This window comes from Photinus pyralis, unplaced genomic scaffold (assembly GCF_008802855.1).
Source record: "Photinus pyralis isolate 1611_PpyrPB1 unplaced genomic scaffold, Ppyr1.3 Ppyr1.4_LG9, whole genome shotgun sequence".
NCBI lineage: Eukaryota > Metazoa > Arthropoda > Insecta > Coleoptera > Lampyridae > Photinus > Photinus pyralis.
The window spans coordinates 5207703-5229710 of record NW_022170878.1 but is presented as its reverse complement, the minus strand read 5'-3'; the positions used below and the strand labels follow the sequence as shown (position 1 = coordinate 5229710).

The following is a 22008-nucleotide window of genomic DNA, read 5'->3' as shown; positions in this document are numbered from 1 at the left end:
CCTCAGTGGAAAAATTATTTTGATGATATAATTGTAACGGGAAAAAATAAAAAAGAACACATAGAAAATTTAGAGCTTGTTTTTAAGAGAGCTAAAGAATTTGGGTTAAAATTTAAGTTAAAAAAATGCAAATTTTTACAACCTCAGGTTGAGTACCTTGGCCATGTAATAGATAAGTTCGGATTGCATAAAAGTCCAGCAAAAGTGGAGGTAATTGTAAATGCACCTACTCCAAGAAATATAACCGAAGTTCAGGCTTTGGTTGGAATGGTTAATTATTATAGTAAATTTATGCCCTATTTAGCAACCGTTTTAAGTCCTATATATGATCTGTTAAAGAAGGGTACTGTGGTGAAATGGACGAAGGAATGTGAATTAGCTTGGCAAGAAGTAAAAAAAGAAATTATTTCTGATAGAAACTTGGTACATTTTAATCCGGAACTACCATTAAAGTTGTCATGCGATGCATCGCAGGTAGGGTTAGGAGCTGAGCTGTGCTTTTGCATGTTTTCCCGAACGGCGAAGAAAAACCTATTTGCTTTGCATCAAGAACGTTAACAGTAGCAGAAAGAAGTTATTCAGTCATTCACAAAGAGGCCCTAGCTATTTTTTGGGGAGTAGGCAAATTCTTTCAATATTTAAAGGGAGTTAAATTTATATTGCAAACTGATCATAAGCCGTTATTGGCAATTTTTGGGGAAAATAAAGGGATCCCTCAAATGGCCGCGGGAAGAATGCAAAGGTGGGCTTATTTTCTCAGTGGGTTTGATTATGTTATAGAATACATAAAAGGTGAATGTAATGGTGCAGCTGATGGGTTGTCACGGCTCCCACTCAAAGTTAATTCAGTGTGCGAAATTGAATATGACTATTTTAATTTCTTGGTTGAAGATAAGCTTCCAATAGATTCTAAACAATTAAGTAAAGAAATTCGAACAGATCCTATATATTAAGTAGGGTGTACGCTTATGTAAGAAGTGGTTGGCTAAATAAGGTAGACAAAGATTTGCAACCCTATTTTGTTAGATCTAAGGAATTAAGTATCGATCAGAATTTGCTTTTGTGGGGTTATAGGGTGATTATACCAGTAAAGTTTAGAAGTGAAATGTTGAAAGAAATACATGTTACTCATTTGGGATCGAGTAAGATGAAATCGTTGGCTAGGCAATACTTTTGGTGGCCAAACCTAGATGTAGAAATTGAACAAACTGTGATGTGTGTAATAAAGTGGCTAGTAGTCCGAACAAGGCTACTCTAAGAAAGTATGATCAATGCAAAGAGGTTCTGGAAAGAGTCCATTTAGACTTCCTAGGCCCAATTAATGGTAGGGTTTATTTAATAATTTTGGATGCTTATTCAAAGCGGCCTGAAGTCTACCAAATGAACAAAATTGATACACATAACACTCTTTGTAGGTTAAGAGATTTTTGTGCAAGATTTGGCTTGCCTAAGAAAATAATATCTGATAATGGACCTCAACTTGTCTCTGCTGAGTTTGAAAAATTCTGTGAAATGAACAAAATTAAACACATTACTACCGCACCATACCACCCCTCATCAAATGGAGCTGCGGAAAATTCAGTAAAATCATTTAAAATGGGTTTAAAGAAAGCTATGTTAGACCTTTCTAACAGGGACATTCAAATTTAAACTTTGGTTTCCAGATATTTATTTAGTTATCGAGTCACTCCTCATTGTACGACAGGTGAAACTCCCGCAAAGTTAATGCTAAAAAGAGAGTTAAGAACTAGATTNTTAAGGGGGGATTAACACCAAAATGTGAGGTTAATATAAATTCAAATTTCAAATGTACAAATTTCAAAATATTTTTACTTTTTTCGTAAAAGATAATTCGTAACACCTTCATCTGAGACAACTACGTGATGAGATACATATTTCGCATTAATACAAAAGAAAAAAAAATATTACGTAATCTTTAAAAGTACACCACTAAATAAATATCAAATAGTGTAGCAAACTATTAGTGTCTTGTCACAAGTAGTACCCTGAAGAATGATGTAGTATTTTGGTTTCGGATGAAACTTACTTATTTTTCAAGTTTTGTACATTTTTTAAGCCCGTTTGTAACGATCATTTATTTAGTCAATTTTTAAGTAATTTTTTTAGGAACAAAAAAATTGAACATTTCATACATCAACTTTGATCAATTTTTTGGTACTTATTTTAGGAACTGAAAGTTGTCCTATTTTTGTAATGTTTAGAACCTGTCCTATTTTTCCCTCAATTTTTTAGTTACTTTTTACAGATTATAGGGAATTTGTAAATTTAAATGTTTTTTCTAACCTTAAATTATTGTCGGTATTAGTTCTTCGTCAGCGGCAGCAAGTGTTTAATAAAATAAAATTATAATCATTTTTATTAGTTTATGTTAAAAGGTGAAAATGTCTTGGAGCCAAGAACAAGTCTTACAACTTATCGACCTGTATAAAGCTAGACCCTGTTTGTACGCCGTCAAAACAACCGAATATAAGAACAAGCACATGAAATTAACAGCTTATCAGGAGATAGAACAAGGTCTACAGAGTCTTCGCCCAAAAACAACAACAGGGGAAATTAAATCTAAAATAAATGGTTTGCGAACAAACTTTCTAACGGAACATCGTAAATATAAATCGTCATTAAATAGTGGTGCTGGTGCAGAAGAGGTATGTTGACGTTATTTTAGAGGGATCTAATTAATATTGCTAGAATTAATTTATATAGGTTTATTATCCGACGTTATGGTATTATGAACACATGTTGTTCATTATAGACCACACAAATCCACGACCAGCAGTTGATTCAATAGCCACCCAACAAACTGCAGAGGACAACAGCCAGGTATATTATGTAAGTTAAAATATTTGACTTATGGGATAATTAATATATTACTCTAACCACAGGACGAAGAAAGTGACACATTCTTTCAAGACGACGATCAGTTTCAAATTGAGTATGTAGATGAAGGTGTGTCTGACACTCCTGTATCTGGTTCGTCTACACCAATTTTGTCAACACATTCAGTAAGCCAACAACCGCACAATGTAAACAACAAAAGGAAAAGAAAAATGGATGATGCATCATTAATAACAACTGCGAATGACACAATGGGAAAATTAGCCGTGGCAATTGGGGATATTGCAACACAACGCACACACAACAAACCATTAGAACGAGACCATTTGAACATTTTTGGAGATTTTGTAGTTAGCCGGCTGAGAATGTTAGTAGATAGGAATGTTTTGAATGATACGCAAGAACAAATTGTGCAACTTCTATTCAATGCAACTAGAGACTAGGACTCAATTAAGAAATATCTCATTTATAATGATAATGACTAATAAAAATAAATTCCACAACAATGTTTATTACAACCTCCATTTGAAATCAAGATCAGTTACATGTTATAGTTATTCACAGCTCTTTCTTGCCACTCAACGCTTCCAATATTTGAACAAAAGTACTGTTTAAATTCTTCCCGAATGTCCCTTGCATTCTGAGTCGATTTATTACCACCTTGTCTACTGATTTTATTTATGTCTTCTTTAGTACAATCATTTTCATTCAAGTCGGTGTATAAATTTCCATTTTCTGTAGCCAGATAATTATGTAGGGCCACACATGCAAGAGTAATTGTTTCAACTTTGGTGACTCGAAGATGTATAGGATTAAGCAAAACTCTAAATCTATTAGCTAAGATGCCAAAGGCATTTTCAATAATCCTCCGAGCTCTAGACAACCGGTAATTGAATATTCGTTCGTCATGAGATAAACCCCTAAATGGATATAGTTTCATAATTGCATCTTTGAGTGGGAACGCGTCGTCTGCAACAATTACATATGGTACTGGTCGTATTCTTCCTGGTAATGCTGTTGCAGGTGGAAAATTGAGACGGTTTGTGGACATTGCTGTTGCTAATGCAGAATCTTTGAACACTCCTCCATCGCTTACACGGCCATTACAACCAACATTAATGTATGAAAATTTATACCGAGCATCGGCTAAGGCTAATAGTACGATGCTGTGGTCCCCTTTATAATTGAAGAAATATGACCCATCGGACCTAGGAGGAGTAAATTTAATATGACGGCCATCTAGAGCACCTAAGCAATTTGGAAATTGCCATAGGTTATCAAACTCTTCTGCAATCGTCAACCATTCTCCCACGGTATCTGGTGTCTTAACATACTTTATGTGAAGATGTTTATATATTGCTTGAGCTACTTCAGGTATAAATCTAGATATGCTACTTTCATGCACTCGTGTAGAATACATTAAGGATCTATATGACTCCCCTGTTGCTAAGAATCGTAAAGTTATTTCCAGCCTGTCAACAAAAGTAAATGATGGGCAAGTACTAATCGAACATGAATATATATTACTAGGTACCTGGTCTTTGCAGAAATTGTTTCTTGCATGAATGTATCTGTCTTTTCAATGTCTTTTTTCAACATACTTAATAAATTATTAAATTGTTCTTTATTCATCCTCAAGTAAATCTTCTACAGCGAGTTCATCGTTTAACATTTGTAAAACTCCTGGTCCAAGAACTGTTCTGCGACTTAACCATTTCCGCACAGGTTTCCTTTTCATAACTTTTTTCGTTACTTTTTTATAGATTACTGCGGTTGTAACAACAGTAACCGCAGCAGCAAGGTTTAAAATTAACAAAAGATGATCATCTAATAAATTTATATTTATATTCATTTTTCAGTAGACAGACCTTAATTTAGAGAAGATAAATATTTAACTCTCCAGATTTAATATAACATATAGGTTATGTACAAATGTTTACATTTTACAGGTACTAAAAAATTGACAATATTATGGAATGTTACATACAGTTTCATCATTTATGACATTTTTAGGATAGCATTATCTTAATTGAAAGAAAAAATGACTAAAAATTTGACTAAATAAGTGATCGTTACAAACGGCTTAAAGGAAATCATTGTATAATCTATGTTAGACTGGATGGTATTTGGAAAAAGACATGGCGAATGTAATGGAGACGCTGAATGCGACCAAATTTTTTATGGTTTTCTTGTTTCTGTTATGTTGGTACTGATCAAAAACCGGTTGATTTTTGGTTATAAAATGGCGTATTATATGTGTTTGTGAATTAAAACGTAATAAAACGTTTTTAACTTCTGTGTAAAGTGTTTACTAAATTAGGTGATAATGAAGGTAGTTTATTAGCATTAATCGTTTATAAAGAACTTATCACTTTTTTTAAAACAAGACGAGCTAAATAATACAAAAGTAACCATGTCGATGCCCCCATACCTATTGGGGCCCAACCCCTGGGCCACAATGATGGCACAGCAGCAACTGGCGGCTGCGGCCCATGCCCAAGCGCAAGTTGCTGCGGCCCAGGCACATGCCCACGCATTACAGCAACAGATTCCACCGCCCCATCCGAAATCGGACATTATGACAGAAGACAAACTGCAGGAGAAGGGTACGTGTAGGTAAAACGTCGACCAGTGCTTATTTGTACTGCTATTACAGCGCAAAAATGGCAGCAGTTGCAATCGAAACGTTTCGCCGACAAGCGCAAGTTAGGCTTTGTCGACGCACAGAAAGAAGATATGCCCCCGGAGCATATACGTAAGATCATTCGGGATCACGGTGATATGAGTAGTCGAAAGTATCGTCACGATAAACGGGTTTATTTGGGGTATGTGCCGTTGTCTCTGTCTTAATTTTTGCTAACGCTGAAATTGTAGCGCGTTGAAGTATATGCCGCACGCCGTTATGAAGCTGCTCGAGAATATGCCGATGCCCTGGGAGCAAATTCGTGACGTACAGGTACTCTATCACATTACCGGTGCCATTACCTTCGTTAACGAAATTCCATGGATCATCGAACCCGTATACATCGCACAATGGGGGTAAGCTTGTTGGGGATGGCTCGCGACAAATTTCACCACCCTGTTTTAGCACAATGTGGATTATGATGCGAAGAGAAAAACGTGATCGACGCCATTTCAAACGTATGCGTTTTCCTCCCTTCGATGACGAAGAACCGCCCCTAGACTATGCCGATAACGTGCTGGATGTAGAACCGCTCGAAGCGATACAGATCGATTTGGATACTGAGGAAGATGCTCCCGTTATCAAGTGGTTTTACGACCACAAACCCCTAGTCGGCACTAAGTACGTCGACTCGGAACAGTTTACCTTATTAATTGTTCCTGTGTTTTAGGCACGTTAATGGACCAACTTACCGCAAGTGGAATTTACAGCTGCCAATGATGGCAACATTGTATCGACTGGCCAATCAGCTTTTGACCGATTTAGTCGATCAAAATTTCTTTTACTTATTCGATACAAAAAGTTTTTTCACCGCGAAAGCGTTAAATATGGCCATTCCGGGTGGACCGAAGTTCGAACCGTTGATTAAAGATAGCAATCCAGCGTAAGTCGTGATGCTTTTGTTTTTGGTGGTTATGGCTTGCCATTGGAATTTTTTTTTTTATTCTTAAAATTTAAATTGAATAATTCAAAAATCTCAAAAATTTGATTTCACTGATCTTGGTTAAATATGATAAAAAAAATGGTTTTTGAAATTCTGTTATGGTGTGGTGGTCGGACTTTTACGTTTTATTACTAAATATTGTTTACTGTGTCCCATCCCCCTTGAAAAACCCCCCCTTTTCGGGAACTGTCTTAGAGAATTTCTCTAAAAGAACATTTTTAAGGTGTCTGTAAGTGTCCCTTTTGCTGTTCGGATGGCAGAAACTTTTAATAAGAAGAGAACCTTATTCCGCACGCAGGCGGCCGTCAAGTAAAAATAAGAAATCAAAAAAGGTCTCGCTGTGCACTACAATTGCCTGCATTTTCAACTCGAAACTTTTTTCGAAATGGAACACTTGTTCAACTTGTGACAGCAGTTTGGTTAACCTGCTTTTGCACAAAATGGCGAACTGCGTCTTAAACTAAACAAATAGGGCTTACTGCCCGAAAATTTAGCGTAACAAATGTACACGCTAAGAAACCAAAAAAGGCCTCGCTGTGCACTACAACTGTCTGCATTTTTAACTCGAACCTTTTTTTCGAAATGGAACACAACTTCTGACACCACTTTGGTTAACCTGCTTCTGCACAAAATTACGAACTGCGTCTTCAACTTAAACAAATGGGGCTGACTGCCCGAAAATTTAGCGTAAAAAATGTACATACTAAGAAATCAAAAAAGGCCTCGCTGTGCACTACAACTGTCTGCATTTTTAACTCGAACCTTTTTTTCGAAATGGAACACAACTTCTGACACCACTTTGGTTAACCTGCTTCTGCACAAAATTACGAACTGCGTCTTCAACTTAAACAAATAAGGCTGACTGCCCTAAAATTTAGCGTAAAAAATGTACATGCTCAAGAAATCAAAAAAGGCCTCGCTGTGCACTACAATTGTCTGCATCTTCAACTCGTAACTTTTTTCGAAATGGAACACTTGTTCAACTTCTGACACCACTTTGGTTAACCTGCTTCTGCACAAAATTGCGAACTGCGTCTTAAACTAAACAAATAGGGCTGACTGCCCGAAAATTTAGCGTAAAAAATGTACACGCTAAGAAATCAAAAAAGGCCTCGCTGTGCACTACAATTGCCTGCATTTTCAATCCGAAACTTTTTTCGAAATGGAACACTTGTTCAACTTCTGACACCACTTTGGTTAACCTGCTTCTGCACAAAATGACGAACTGCGTCTTCAACTAAAGAAATAGGGCTGACTGCCCGAAAATTTAGCATTAAAAATGTACATGCTCTTCAAACGTGTTCATTAGATTGCTCACTTATTCTGTGATGAGTCGCGCAGGGGTCCGGAAGTCAGTCAACATGTAGACTGACAATCTCCCTTTGGATTTGTGTAGACAAAACAATTGGAGGTTGGATAATGCGCTTTCTGATAGCATATTTTAGCAATAAACAACGCCTTGATATTCGGGAAGTGTTGCTGATATTACTTTATATTTGCAGAGACGAGGATTGGAACGAGTTTAACGACATAAACAAAATCATTATCCGGCAACCTGTCCGTACCGAGTATCGCATTGCGTTTCCGTACCTGTATAACAATTTACCACACTTTGTGCACCTGTCGTGGTAAGTAAAGTTAACCGGTCACGCCATTGAGACTTGTTGTTCGATTCATATAGCAAGTTACTAGCGGCGTGACAGATTATATTGTGTGGGTTATTCAGTTTGACATTAAAGTTGAATGGAAAATTGCTGATTGTCACCGACAGTTAATCTTTGACTTTTTTTCTGAGCGTGTAACAAGTCACCTTGCAGGTATCACACGTCCAACGTTGTTTACATTAAAACTGAAGACCCAGATTTGCCCGCGTTCTACTTTGATCCGCTAATCAATCCCATTTCCCATCGTCACGCGGTCAAAAGTCTCGAACCGCTGCCGGAAGATGACGAAGAGTACATTCTTCCGGAAATCGTCCAACCGTTTCTACAGGAGACACCTTTATACACTGACAATACGGCCAATGGCATCGCGCTCCTTTGGGCACCTCGCCCGTTTAACTTGCGCTCTGGGCGATCTCGGCGAGCGATCGACGTTCCGTTGGTCAAGACCTGGTATCAGGAACACTGTCCTCCCGGCCAACCCGTCAAGGTCAGAGTCAGCTATCAAAAGCTTCTCAAATATTTCGTCTTGAACGCGCTTAAACACCGACCACCGAAGGCGCAAAAGAAGCGCTACTTATTCCGTTCGTTCAAATCGACTAAGTTTTTCCAAACGACTACGCTCGATTGGGTCGAGGCCGGCTTACAAGTCTGCCGCCAGGGGTACAACATGCTTAACCTGTTAATTCACCGAAAAAACCTCAATTACTTGCATTTAGATTACAATTTTAACTTGAAGCCAGTCAAGACGCTCACAACTAAAGAACGTAAGAAGTCCAGATTCGGAAATGGTAAACGTTCATTTTAGCTCGCACTTTCCGAATGTTAGTGTCTCTCATTCCAGCCTTCCATCTGTGTCGTGAGATTCTTCGCCTTACGAAGTTGATAATCGACTCGCACGTCCAGTACCGACTGAACAACGTCGACGCCTTCCAGCTTGCCGATGGCCTGCAGTACATCTTCGCGCACGTCGGGCAACTTACCGGCATGTATCGTTACAAGTATAAGCTGATGAGGCAAATTCGAATGTGCAAAGATCTCAAGCACTTGGTCTACTACAGATTCAACACGGTAATATGTTTTATATTGTTGACCACCCACATTAACACCTGCCTTGAGTTTTACGTTTACTTAACTTTCTTCTACGTAAACTTTACAATCACCAAGACTGACTCTCTTTCACCAAAACCAATTCTATCCCTTCCGATCCTACTTCTTTATCATTTTGTCAAGGTTCACACTAAAAATGACGGCCAGTCCCTCTCGTCTAACTTGAATATGCATCTACACCTGTGTTTACTTACGGCGAACACTTGTGTATCTTCAAATTAACTAGCTTTTACGCAGTGATAACGTGCTTCTTATCGCAAGACCGGATTTACGTGAGATAAACTTTTAAAAAACAACGCAATTATTTCCAGATGTCCCTAATCTTTCTTGACGTAATCTAACTGAACAATAAATCAACCATCGAATTTGTATTCAATCCAAATTAACAACCACATAATCTTAAAAAAACTGAAATTTACCTCATACCACAGATTTAAACACTCCAGATAGCTCATGGCATAGGAAAAATAGTTGCGCGGTAAAGTATTCAAGCAGGTATTGCCTCTATGTGTGATTTCAGTAACTATTAATTTTGCGGGTATAAGTAGTTAGCGTCAATACTTATACAAATGGCATCTATACATGTTTTAAAATGCCATCTATAAAGGCTTCTTTCAAACATTTTAGATTTTATTTTTATTGTATTGAGACATGTGTCTTTGTTATCATGAATTAATTTCGATATCCTATCTCATATACGTATAAATGAAATTTCTACCTCTTAAACCTTTTGTATACGTATGTATTTCTCCAAGGTTGTATAAAAATGGCAAAAGCGGGTAATTGTTTGTGAATATTAGCAGTGTGGCAATTCATAAATAACAACCCCTAACTTCAAACTATACGGATAAGAAAGGTGTCGTACATGGGTGAAAAATTTAGATATTTTCACCTTTATTTGGTCCCTATATAAATGGCAATTAACTTTAACACTTAGGAATTGTGGTAAAAAAAAGAGAAATAAGTGCGCTGTTGCAGTCACTTTTTGAGAAAGTTTGTACTTACGAATTTTAAAACAAGTTTTAAAAACTTGCCTCAAAGTTGGTCATTCTTTGCTCCCAAAATAATCTACCTTTAGTTTTAGTGTAATATATGTTTCCTTCATTTTGGGTTTACCCATATCTTAATGTACCCACCTATACGTCTGAAGCCAAAAATTTAAAAAACCCTGACCTGAATAATTAGTACAAATAATGGTTTTCACATATTAATTCTCAAATTTACGACTTTTAAGTGATGATCTATAGTCGAAAATCGTGGTTCAAACTGTCATATTTAAATTCGGCATGATCTTAAGCTAATTTACCCAAAAATGTTTAAGTTGATAGCCCTTCGCAAAAAAAAAGTAACTATACAGGGTCATTCTTGACGAGCGTCAGTTAGAAAGATATGGAAAACCTCGTGGAAAACCTTTGAAAATGAAAATAAACTGATAAGACCCTTGGTCTTGGTACATGATGAATTGAACTAAAATATTTTCAAGATGGCGCCACTTCCGGAAATACCGGAAGTAGCCATCAACTTTGTTATTTTAAATAGGGACCCCCTATTTTTTTTACATTTTCGGATTCTACCTCGAATTTGGAGTACAACGATACCCCATAGTTGACCCTTTGCTCCAAGGGCTTCGTCGATATTCAAGTTTTTATGTCAAAAATTGAATTTGCAGGGGTAATTTTAAAAATTTATTATTCGAAAACGCTGAGAGATATTGAAAAACAGTTTTCAATGCTTTATTAAGGAAAGATCGAATTTTCTTATGGTATACGAAACCGTCTAAAAAAGTGAGACTACGTGTCTTTTTCACAGCTCTCAACTTTTGAACTTTTAAATATCGGTAACTCCATTTTTTTAAATGACACCCCCCATTTTGTTCTTCACCGTTGTTTTCCTTTTTCCTACACCTTTAATTTGATACAAAATGTCAAAAGATGCTTCAAACGGTTTCCGAGCTATTCCATGTTTTAGTTACTTCTTGTAGCAAATTAATAAAAAAATTAATTCGCTTGGTGTTATTCTTTTGTTTTTATCGGAAATCGTTTGAAGCACCTTTTGACATTTTGTATCAAATTAAAGGTCTAGGAAAAAGGAAAACAACGGTGAAGAACAAAATGGGGAGTGCCATTTAAAAAAAATAGAGTTACCGAAATTTAAAAGTTTAAAAGTTGAGAGCTTTGAAAAAGTGACGTAGTCTGACTTTTTTAGACGGTTTCGTATACCATAAGAAAATTCAAACTTTCTTTAATAAAGCATTGAAAACTGTTTTTCAATATCTCTCACCGTTTTCGAATAATAAATTTTTAAAATTACCCCTGCAAATTCAATTTTTGACATAAAAACTCAGTAAGTTGTCAATGACACGACTCTTTTGTCGGGGGCTTGGTGTCAGAGTTGGACTGGGTCAAGCATAGAGTGACCCGGTGACCCAGTTAGTTTACTGACCCGGTGACCCAGTTGACCCGGTGACCCAGTTTGACCCGGTGACCCGGTGGTCCAGTTTAAACCGTTATTTGGATTAAGCTAACTAGTAGAAGAAAATTAAATGTGAATGAACACCAGTAAGCAACTGGTAAGCCCTGAAGCAAAGAAATGAAGGAAGGAACTGTTTAGAAATAACATTACTATAATACAATTCGGGACATGGAAGGTTTTTTTGCGGCAGTATTAAAATAAACATCACAGAAATGGCAGTTGTCCAGCAATCGAGTATTATTTTCAACAAACCAGCATTAAGTTTCATTTATTTCATAATCTGTACACCTGAACCGAGGTCACTGACTTAACTGCGTTATTCGATCAAACTAGGTTACTGGGCCAAATTGGGTCGCTGGATCAAACTGGGTCAAACCGGGTCACTGGGTCAAACCGGGTCACTGGGTCAAACCGGGTCACTGGGTCAAACCGGGTCACTGGGTCTAACTGAAGAGAATATGACGTGACCCAGTTGACCCAGTGACCCAGTCCAACTCTGCTTGGTGTAGTGCTCTACCTTTTTTTACAGTATTAATATTAAAACAGATTTTAGTATTTAAATTTGTGATATTAATTATTCATTATATTAACTGCAGTATTACTATATACATGTACAACTGATATTTTAACATAGGTATTGATAATTCATCTTAAGTTCTTTGCATTAAAACCAAAAAGAATGCAACGACCGAACTTCTGCAATCGCTCATCCTAAATATTAACCGTGCACTAAAGCTGCTAGATAGTTGTTTAATTTGGGCATTTTTTTCTTCGCTTTTTTATAATAAAACGTAGCATAATTGCGTTGTACACAAAAAAAAAGTCTTTCGAATACTTGAATACAAATATTGCCTTGTTATTTGAAAAAAAAAGTTGTATGAACGTCACTGCCAAAATCTCAGATATTAAGAAAAAGTTTTTAACTGTTTTACATCCTTTATAATGCCTAATGTACATTCGCAAAATTTTAACGAAATCATAGTAACCGTTTTGGCAAAAAATTATTTTTCTATTTCGGTGTTACAATGAGATTTTTGTGCAACTGTTTTCGGCAAAAACAGTGTTTCAATGAGTTCCATTGTAACATTGTTTTTGGTAACTTTTTATCTCTAAGTTGGCAGTTCGCCAAGACGTCAACGTCAAATCATCAGATGTGAAATCAAATTACATAAAGTTTATGTGCTTTCCTTGACTTTTGGTACACGAAGAACTTAATACATTCCAAATCAGCAGTTTACACATCCACCATAAATAAATTTATCTACGAATAAAAATTACACATTCACGGAATTTAAAGTTTCCAAATGTCAGTGTTGTGTTTATCTACGCTGCCAACTTAAAATTTGTCAACGTAAATGGTGTTGCCAACTTAAGACATATTAATTCTAAAGTTTCCTGTAGTTTTTGATAATTACTTTTTAATTAAATTAAAGCCCCGAAATAGAAAAAATAGTATGAAAAACACGTGTTACAATGCTTTATTGTAATACTCCTATCTTGTAATATAAATAGTCGTATTACAATAGGTCGCATTGTAACACTTGTCTTTCAATATACTATTTTCGTTTTTTACTTTGTACTTACATATCGTCATTCATTATAGGTATGATCAGAGTTGGACTGGGTCAAGCATACAGTGACCCGGTGACCCAGTTAGTTTACTGACCCGGTGACCCAGCTTGACCCAGCTTGACCCGGTGACCCAGCTTGACCCGGTGACCCAGTGACCCATCTTTACTCAGTGACCCGTGATGACCCGGTGGCCCAGTAATTAAATTATTGTTAGGTACCATCCAAAACAATTTCAAGTAACTTTTAATTTAAAAAAAACTTCCTCAATAATATTCGGAAATTGGGTCAAACTGGGTCAAGTTGGGTCACTGGGTCAAGTTGGGTCACTGGGTCAAACTGGGTCACTGGGTCTAACTGGAAAGAGTATGACGTGACCCAGTGACCCAGTTTAATTTAATGACCCAGGTGACCCAGTGACCCAGTCCAACTCTGGGTATGATAGTCTAAAACGCCTAAATACAGATAACAAGTGTATACGTTACAAACATCATGAAAAAAATAACACTCCATTGACAAACAAAACTAATGCTGGACAAATATTTGATTAAAATCACATTTAATAAAATCTTCGGGACTGAAACAACATTGACGAATTAAAAAGCGTTTCATTTTATTTCTAAAAATGTGCGGTTCTAAGTCTAAGCCTTATCGGTATGCAATTAAGAAACACTTGAGACTGTATTATAGGACCCTGTTGCGATCTAGTGAGTTTACCGAACTTTACACGGACAATGGCCGGTATGAATAAAAGTAAGCAAATGCTTATACTTGCAAAATTCAAAGTAAATACTGGTAAGTGCTCCTTCGCACTGGGCGACTTAGCAGCGCTTCTAAGCAGAAGGACAGGACGCAGTGCAGCGCTGCTAAACCATGCTAAACAGACCAGTATGAAGGGGCAGTTACGAGTATTTACTTTGAATTTTGCAAGTATAAGCATTTGCTTACTTTTATTCATACGGGCCATTGTGTCGTAGTCTGGTGTTATGGTCATGCGTTTGTCAATTTAAAGTAAAGGTGTGAAAGTTCTTATTTGCAAAGCACAGGCACTCAAGAATGTATGCGCTCGGAAAGGTCAAAATGTTCAATTTTTAACGCGTCGCGACAGTTTGCACGGTAGTCCAACCCTGCGATTATCCTGACCGCTCTTCTCTGCATTCTGAATACATCACTATGCGATGCGGAATTTCCCCACACTATGATGGCGTAAGTCATGACACTGGATTAAAGCGTAGTAGGCATTTATTAATACTTTTTGTGAGACGTTAGCTGCTAAGGTTCGGAGAAGCTAGGTTGCTTTACTCATTCGATTTACTAACGTCTTGCAGTATTCAATATTCAATAGCGCTGATCCTTGAACTCGTAGAAATCGATTGGCGAAGGTTTGACATCGCTGTCTGTTTTCGTTCTTGAGTTAGACGGGGAAGAGACAGACAGCCGGACAGATGGACAAAACAATCACTTAAGGGAAATTTTTTTTATTCCCCTAAAAACGCATAATCTCGAAGTGTATAAAACAAATTGGAAAGTACCTACTCGATGCGTCGAGCTACTCAAGCGCGTTTTTGTTCAAGACCGGACATTTTTTTGTTAGGTTAATATAGCGGAATTCACAGAAACATCACTTTTTTTAGATTCCAGTAAAGTCACTAAATATAGAAAGTGCCGCAATCCATTGGGCTCGTGTGTTAGAGTGACAACGCATGATTTTTGCCCAAAAATGGCGGAAGTTACCAGATTCTAGTAACTTTAATGTTAGGGATTGTTCCACCTGTTTGGAGATATCTGTATATATTTTTCATTGAACTATATACTTGTTACAGAGTATATAGTTCAATGATATTCTTATAAAACATGACAGTACTATGAAGTTAGGTTATAAAAAATGACAGCTATTCAGATTTTATTTGTCAAGTTGGCAGCAAATTTGCCCAAAAATGGCGGATGATTGCGGTACTTTCTATCGGTGTTATTCTGGTGCATCTTGAAATAGTTACGATATTGAAAAGTAAACAAGAATTGAAAAGTTTCCCAATTTGATCTCGGTTTCGTATTCTTGTGACACATTAGTCATTGTAAAAGTTTACAATATTGAGAACTTAATATTGAAATCTTAGCAAGTACGGATTATCCTTGCTAGCCATTTTTCAAGTTAATTTAAAGGTTAGGGTTCGTTTCCAATATGAATGATCCTGAATTTATTTTATTAATAGATGTATTACAACATGTGGAACAAATGTAATAGTTGTATTAATTTATTTTGAATCATTAAAATTATTCAATTTGAAGCAATGAACAACGTTTATGTAGGCGTCCTTATGGGTAGGGAGTATCTGTTCTATGGGAACATCCAGTGAGGCTACCGCTCCATCTACATCTTGTATTACTTCGTCAACCTGAAAGTAAATGTTAATAACGTGCTTTACAAAATACCTGAATTATGATGTACATATTGTATTTCCACGTTTTCAACTGCATGAATCGCTTCGTGCACTTCATTTACCCCTATTTCAGGTACTGTAGAAATCCCATGCACTACCACTGTGCCGGTTGCCCTTAATAACCCTATTTCGAGAGCATTTAGTGCTTTATTCTCCCGTGCTTTCTTGCGAGTTTGCGATTTCCACGCAGTGAACACCTGTAGTCAGAAAATATAATTAACAATTGTATATTAAAGTAGGTAAAATACCTTCTTCCATCCTTCAACTTCTCTAGTGGGTCCATCTCCACATGCATTTAGCTCCTCTGCTAGTTGCAGCCACAAAGAATGAAGATCCTCTGGGCCCAAGTTAGGAGAAAGTTTTCCAGTTCTTAACAAACAATTTTTTTCTAAGTACTCTACATAAATAGTATATTGCGATTTCGATGTCCTTGATTTTTTTGAAAACATTGTCAACTACACGTAACACCACGCCTTAAATCAACTTGTATTTATACCAAACAGCTGATTAATTGTACTTACGCACGCGCACATTATTCACATTTGTGGGTTGGCTACACTGTGTTACAACTTCATGGTTGTTAACTTTTCAATCTTGTAAAACGTAAACCTACGATTACAAGGTGAGCACGAGAATACAAATAATTTTCAATATTGTAAAAGTCACTTGAAAAGGTTTCAATATTGAAAAGTTTTCAAGATACACGAGAATAGGACTGTATATCTAGTGACTTTAGATTCCAGATTGCAGTTACGCCCCCTAGCGGTCATTTCAGAAACTTAAAAATATTTTCCAGGTTTTGCTCGTGGCCGTTTTAGTAATGAATTTTTTTACCGCAAGCCTCTACGATGGATAGATTCTCAGATACAGTACCTCGCATTCTTAGTTGGCCACCCTGTACAATATGCTTAGTGCAGACATTGAATAAAAACCACTTTATTCAATGGTGCAGATATAAAAACCATACCCGATTTAATCCTTTTAAGTAAGGCTTATTACTTAGTGGACGAATTTATGTTGCAAGTACCCTTATTATAATTGTATTGTATGACTTGTCTTATACCTATCGTATTTTATGATCTTTTGGACGAATTATATTATTAAACGAAAAAATTGAAATTAATTCATTTAATTTGCTATTTGGGTATGTAGGTATAGTAGGTACATTATAAAATATGAGAAAATGAATTCCTCTTTTTGAAATCGATAGGTAGAGGCATCGTATAATAAATACATAATGATAGAGGTTACCCGGCTACATCACAATCGCTGATATGATACGAGTATGATAACACAGGTACAAAATACCTAGTCAATTTGCTTGCTTATAATACATAAAAAAGATTTCTTTACATGATGAAACACTGCGGTGTGTGGCCTGTTTACTTATCGGTTTCTGTAAAATAAACTTTTGGTGAGAATCCTAAATTAAAATAGTTATATTGGTTACATTTAGTTTGGATGTAACTCACCAGACGCGTAAATCCAAAGAAAGCGCAGACTATTTTAACCAAGCATGATATATCTGGAGTGTTTAAATCTGTGCTCATACCTCATACCAATAAAACCACAGCAGGGTATATGCAAGAGATATTTCTAATGCAGTAAATTTTTGCGTAGGGTCCTGTGGGTAAAGGTCCCGGCTGCGGTTTCTGGGCGCCCGGTTGGCGGGTCTGGCTCTTCTTCATGCGCGGCATCACTCCGCTCTTGGAACGTTGGCTGGGCAATTTGCTGTCGAGACAGTTCGAGGGACGGCACTCGAAGGGTGTCGCGAAGACGGTGACGAAGCAGAGGGTCGAATCGCATTTCGACCTGGAGCTGCGCGCGTCCGTTATGCACGATATCGTCGACATGATGCCTGAAGGTATCAAACAGAACAAGGCGCGTACGATTCTGCAGCATCTGTCCGAGGCGTGGAGGTGCTGGAAGGCGAACATCCCTTGGAAGGTAATTTGTTGACGAGTGTTGAGAGAGTGTACCCGTTTGATGTGATGAGTCGCGCAGGGGTCCGGAACTCAGTTGACATGTTGACTGACGATCTCCGTCTCGAGTTTGTGTAGACAAACGGGACGGGGATCGGACAATGCGCCGTCTGATATCTTGATTTCTGTTGTATTCCAGTCTTGTTATTTAAATTAGTACATAGTGAGGTTAGGTTCCAGGCTTGCCTATTCCCATCGAGAACATGATCCTGCGTTACGTGAAAATGAAAGCCGACTGGTGGACCAACACCGCTCACTATAACCGAGAGAGAATACGTCGAGGAGCTACCGTCGATAAGACGGTGTGCAAGAAGAACTTGGGCCGACTGACCCGTTTGTATCTGAAAGCGGAGCAGGAGAGACAGCATAACTACCTGAAGGATGGTCCTTACATTTCGCCTGAGGAAGCGGTCGCGATCTACACGACTACGGTGCATTGGTTGGAGTCGCGTCGCTTCGCACCGATACCGTTCCCTCCTCTCTCGTACAAACACGACACCAAACTACTAATCCTCGCCCTCGAGAGGCTAAAGGAGGCCTACAGTGTCAAATCTCGACTGAATCAGAGTCAGAGAGAGGAGCTGGGGCTGATCGAGCAAGCGTACGACAATCCGCACGAGGCGCTGTCTAGAATTAAGCGGCATCTTCTCACCCAGAGAGCTTTTAAAGAGGTAAAGTCGAGAGAACCGAAAAATGTGCAAACTTGTGATTCTAGGTCGGAATCGAGTTCATGGATCTCTACAGCCATTTGATACCAGTTTACGACGTCGAACCCTTAGAAAAAATAACTGACGCCTACCTTGACCAGTACTTGTGGTACGAGGCGGACAAGCGACGGTTATTCCCGCCCTGGATTAAACCTGCCGATACTGAACCTCCGCCGTTGTTGGTTTACAAATGGTGTCAAGGTAAGTACTGTGTCATCATGGAGTAGATATATCGTGAGTTGGGTTGGTAAAGTAACCGAGGCGCCTACATAGAAATAAATACAAATCAAAAAGTCAGCCACTAGCTGAAAGGCAGCTTTCGGACTAAGCAATGCAGGAATAGCATGATAATACGCATATAATACTGAAAACCTTAAATATTCCGTTGCCGCCCAATGCGCAGCACTATTGCGCTCTAAGATGGAGTGGAATTATTAATTAGCGATTCTTAATTCCCTGAAGCGCAATGATTGAGTGTCTTTAATTGTTTATTTATGCCATTTCTATTACAGGAAGTGACGTCACGTGATCACGTCACGTCTAATGGCACGTGATATTGTAGGGAATGTTGTGAGACGTGATTTTGCAATATTTTCGGAAATATTCGCAGTACTAAGAATGAATACTCACAATAAGCGAATATTTCCCATACATTCTTGAGAACTTTACGGGAACAGTCGTCCAAAATTTTCAGATTATACTAGTTTTTAATCGCTCAGTCCCCGTTTTCACAATGTTACGCGAATTTTATGTATACGCGTGCAGTAGCTGCATTTTCGTGAATATTTTAGGTTTTTATGAGGTTTGTGAATCTTCATTCCAATTTTTGACAAAGTTTTGTGTTGAAGGTGCAGTATTTATTATGGCATAATAAAGTGACACAAAAAAACCTTTTTCGTTTTTAGGTATGTGAAATAAACAATTTAAAGCTTAGATGCGTTTTATTGTTTTTAAAAAACTATAAATAACTATCAAAAGATTCATTCGGTTTGATATTATTTTATATGTTTATTGTTCCGTAAGCACGAATTAATTGTCTTTAACCTTTTTACCGGTTGCCGTTTAATGTGGATCTAATATCACTTGTTTTTTAATCGTCGAATCGCTCCAAATATATACGCAATGAAAGTTTTGCACCTTGGACCGGAACGCGTTTATGGTAACAATTTATTTAAACAGAGCACTAATACTATGAAACGAATTGTTCGCTTACGCGTTAAGAGGTAACACTTCGCAACCATTCACGGTTGAAAACTATATCGACTCGGGTATGGAATTAAGTTCCTCATTTTGCATAAACCAGCCACTTATTAACGAATTTGAAAGCACTCCCGACAATAATTTCGTCGAAATTGGTGGCACAACTTTCCGGTTGTGCGACAAACAATTCGTTTATATACTACGGTACGGCTTTCAATTCAAAAAGAATCTTCACGCGATCTCAAAAATGGCGCACACAACTCAAATCGTTCGCCCTGAAAGTTTGGCTAAGAATGTCTTTCTCCCACCCAATTTTTACTCATGTACTCGCCGAACTCGAATGATGAAACCACCCCAAGGAAAACCAATCGTTCACTTTATTTTTTATATATGTGAATCTATAGCAGAAACACCGTCACGACGGTTTTTACCACCCGCACGCATAAAAAGGTATTGCATTGGGGTAAAAATTCATAGAAATAGACGTTTCGAAGCACCAGGAATCCGAAACAAACAAAATCTCTATGATGTCTGTCAGCCACTCTCTTTTCCGGCCAAACGGCTGAACCGATCGAAACCGACTTTAGTACACATTCTTAGACCTCAAAGAAAGAGCTGAACGCACATGCGTAGGTGTGCGGATGGTATTTGTGCTAGCCACAGCAAATTTTTTGAACGGGCAACACTAGCGGTTCGACTCTTATCTGCTTGAACACTCGCTCTTATCTTAACGCGCTTTATTTTCTCGCATATTAGTTCTCTTCTCTTATGTAGCCTTAAGCGTATAGTTTCCTTTACTGGTAAATAAGTAAAATAAACGAAAAAATCTTTAAAGCCTAGGGGGAAACAAGTACCATTTTTTGTGTACACCAAAAATTCAAATTAATTCACGTAAATTCCTGTTAATTCAAATCATTTAAATATCTTAACAAATAAAAAATAGTTTTTTGAATTAGTTTTACTTTTATTCGAGATGCCTACATGCAAAATTTCATGTAATTCGGTTCATAACTAACGGAGATGTCAAAAGGGCCTTCCTTATTTTTTAGCGCATTTTTTAAGAATTGAAAAAAATGTGCTATTGTTTGTGTTTTGTCGGTCCGTCCGAACCCACTTCTGCCGTTTCGAACTACTTCTAGGGGAATGGTCCTAGAATCCTTGAATTTTTGCAGTAGGTGTGCCAGACGGCCGTCAAATTTTGCTGTTTAAAAGGCCCCCCCCCCCCCACGAATTATTTCCCGAGATGCTGTTTTTGGTCTCAGATTTTGCATACACATGCCTTTAGTGGTGCCAAGTTAAACTTTAGAAAATTGGGTGGGGAGGGGGGTGTAAACACATGTGTTCTACTCTCCATGGTATTCTAATGAAAGGTCTCATCGAAATAAATTATAACTCAACGAAAGAAACAGTTTTCTACAAATTACTGCCCTTCTTTCTGTCCTCTTATCAAAGTACGGGGCGGAGGGGGAAGGGGGGTGGAACTAGTTTTATCCTTTATAGTACTCTAATGAAAGGTCTCAACGAAAGGAATTAATTTATATTAACCATAGTCTTCCTCCTCGATCCCTTGTCGTGATCGGTTATAATTCCTTATATCTTAAGAGTGAATTGTCAAAGGAAAGTACCTACAAAGGGCGACTGGGACGTTTGGAAGAAATATAGGTAACCATTGGGCATTTAAATAAAATTTGATACATAGCCACTTGGAATAAAAGAAAATTTAACACCAGTTTCAAAATTTGGTTTTGTGTAGAATGTGCAGCGCCAACCTTCTTATTTATGGAAGAAATTTCGTAGGGGTGTTTAAAAAAAATGCGCTTTACCTGCACAAGGGTTATGCACAATTTGTACTTGTTGGCCTACATTGCCACTTAACGCGCTCTTATCTTCAAATTTAATAAAAGAATCCACCTGCAAAATTTTATCGTAATCGGTCCACCCGTTCTCTTTTAAATCGATGGGCATGAAACCATCATCGAGCGAGGTAGCGAGCAAGTAGGCGATCGGACGATTGGGAGAAAGCATAACTGTCTCATTTAAAATTCGACGCTAATATATAAGTGGCCGCCATTTTGTTCCAAAAGGTGTAAATTCACAAACTTGACCGATATCACAGATAATATTTTATCTGTGCCGATATATTTATAGAGTTACACCAATCCTTAAAGTTTGGTAATTCAAATTAATTCACGTTAATTAATCAAAATCAAAACTAATTCAATGAGATGTACACCAAAAATTCAAAGTTGTTTCCCCCTAGCCTAAAGCCTCTCTTATATTAGCATTACAAATGCGACGAATTGTGCCTTTTTGTACTAATAACAGTGGCAGCACTGGAGTTGCCCAAAAGATAATCGTATACGTGGTGACTTTGGACATGGGCG

At 37.6% G+C, this 22008-nt stretch overlaps 4 protein-coding genes across 4 annotated transcripts in view; 2 read left to right on the top strand and 2 right to left on the bottom strand.

Moving 5' to 3' along the window:
* The first annotated feature begins 2216 nt into the window (after positions 1-2216).
* LOC116181531 lies at positions 2217-3396 on the top strand. The gene is made up of 3 exons (XM_031501926.1): positions 2217-2666; positions 2725-2850; positions 2904-3396. The coding sequence occupies exons 1-3, from the start codon at positions 2403-2405 to the stop codon at positions 3297-3299; spliced, it is 786 nt and encodes a 261-aa protein (XP_031357786.1). The 5' UTR covers positions 2217-2402; the 3' UTR covers positions 3300-3396.
* Positions 3262-4813, bottom strand: LOC116181529. Its single transcript, XM_031501924.1, has 2 exons — positions 4391-4813; positions 3262-4328 (listed from the first exon to the last, which is right to left on the bottom strand). The coding sequence occupies exons 1-2, from the start codon at positions 4486-4488 to the stop codon at positions 3398-3400; spliced, it is 1029 nt and encodes a 342-aa protein (XP_031357784.1). The 5' UTR covers positions 4489-4813; the 3' UTR covers positions 3262-3397.
* A 254-nt stretch (positions 4814-5067) lies between these two features.
* Positions 5068-22008, top strand: part of LOC116181503 (pre-mRNA-processing-splicing factor 8) — a 29610-nt gene continuing 12669 nt past the window's right edge. Inside the window, exons 1-12 of the mRNA XM_031501883.1 lie at positions 5068-5188; positions 5244-5462; positions 5513-5681; positions 5731-5895; positions 5945-6160; positions 6210-6422; positions 7985-8110; positions 8300-8934; positions 8988-9214; positions 17356-17682; positions 17891-18388; positions 18433-18625. Of these exons, the coding sequence (XP_031357743.1) occupies positions 5270-5462; positions 5513-5681; positions 5731-5895; positions 5945-6160; positions 6210-6422; positions 7985-8110; positions 8300-8934; positions 8988-9214; positions 17356-17682; positions 17891-18388; positions 18433-18625 (2962 nt within the window). The 5' untranslated portion in view covers positions 5068-5188; positions 5244-5269. The remainder of the gene's footprint in view (positions 5189-5243; positions 5463-5512; positions 5682-5730; positions 5896-5944; positions 6161-6209; positions 6423-7984; positions 8111-8299; positions 8935-8987; positions 9215-17355; positions 17683-17890; positions 18389-18432; positions 18626-22008) is intronic.
* Positions 15482-16197, bottom strand: LOC116181534. The gene is made up of 3 exons (XM_031501929.1): positions 15984-16197; positions 15744-15932; positions 15482-15690 (listed from the first exon to the last, which is right to left on the bottom strand). The coding sequence occupies exons 1-3, from the start codon at positions 16182-16184 to the stop codon at positions 15550-15552; spliced, it is 531 nt and encodes a 176-aa protein (XP_031357789.1). The 5' UTR covers positions 16185-16197; the 3' UTR covers positions 15482-15549.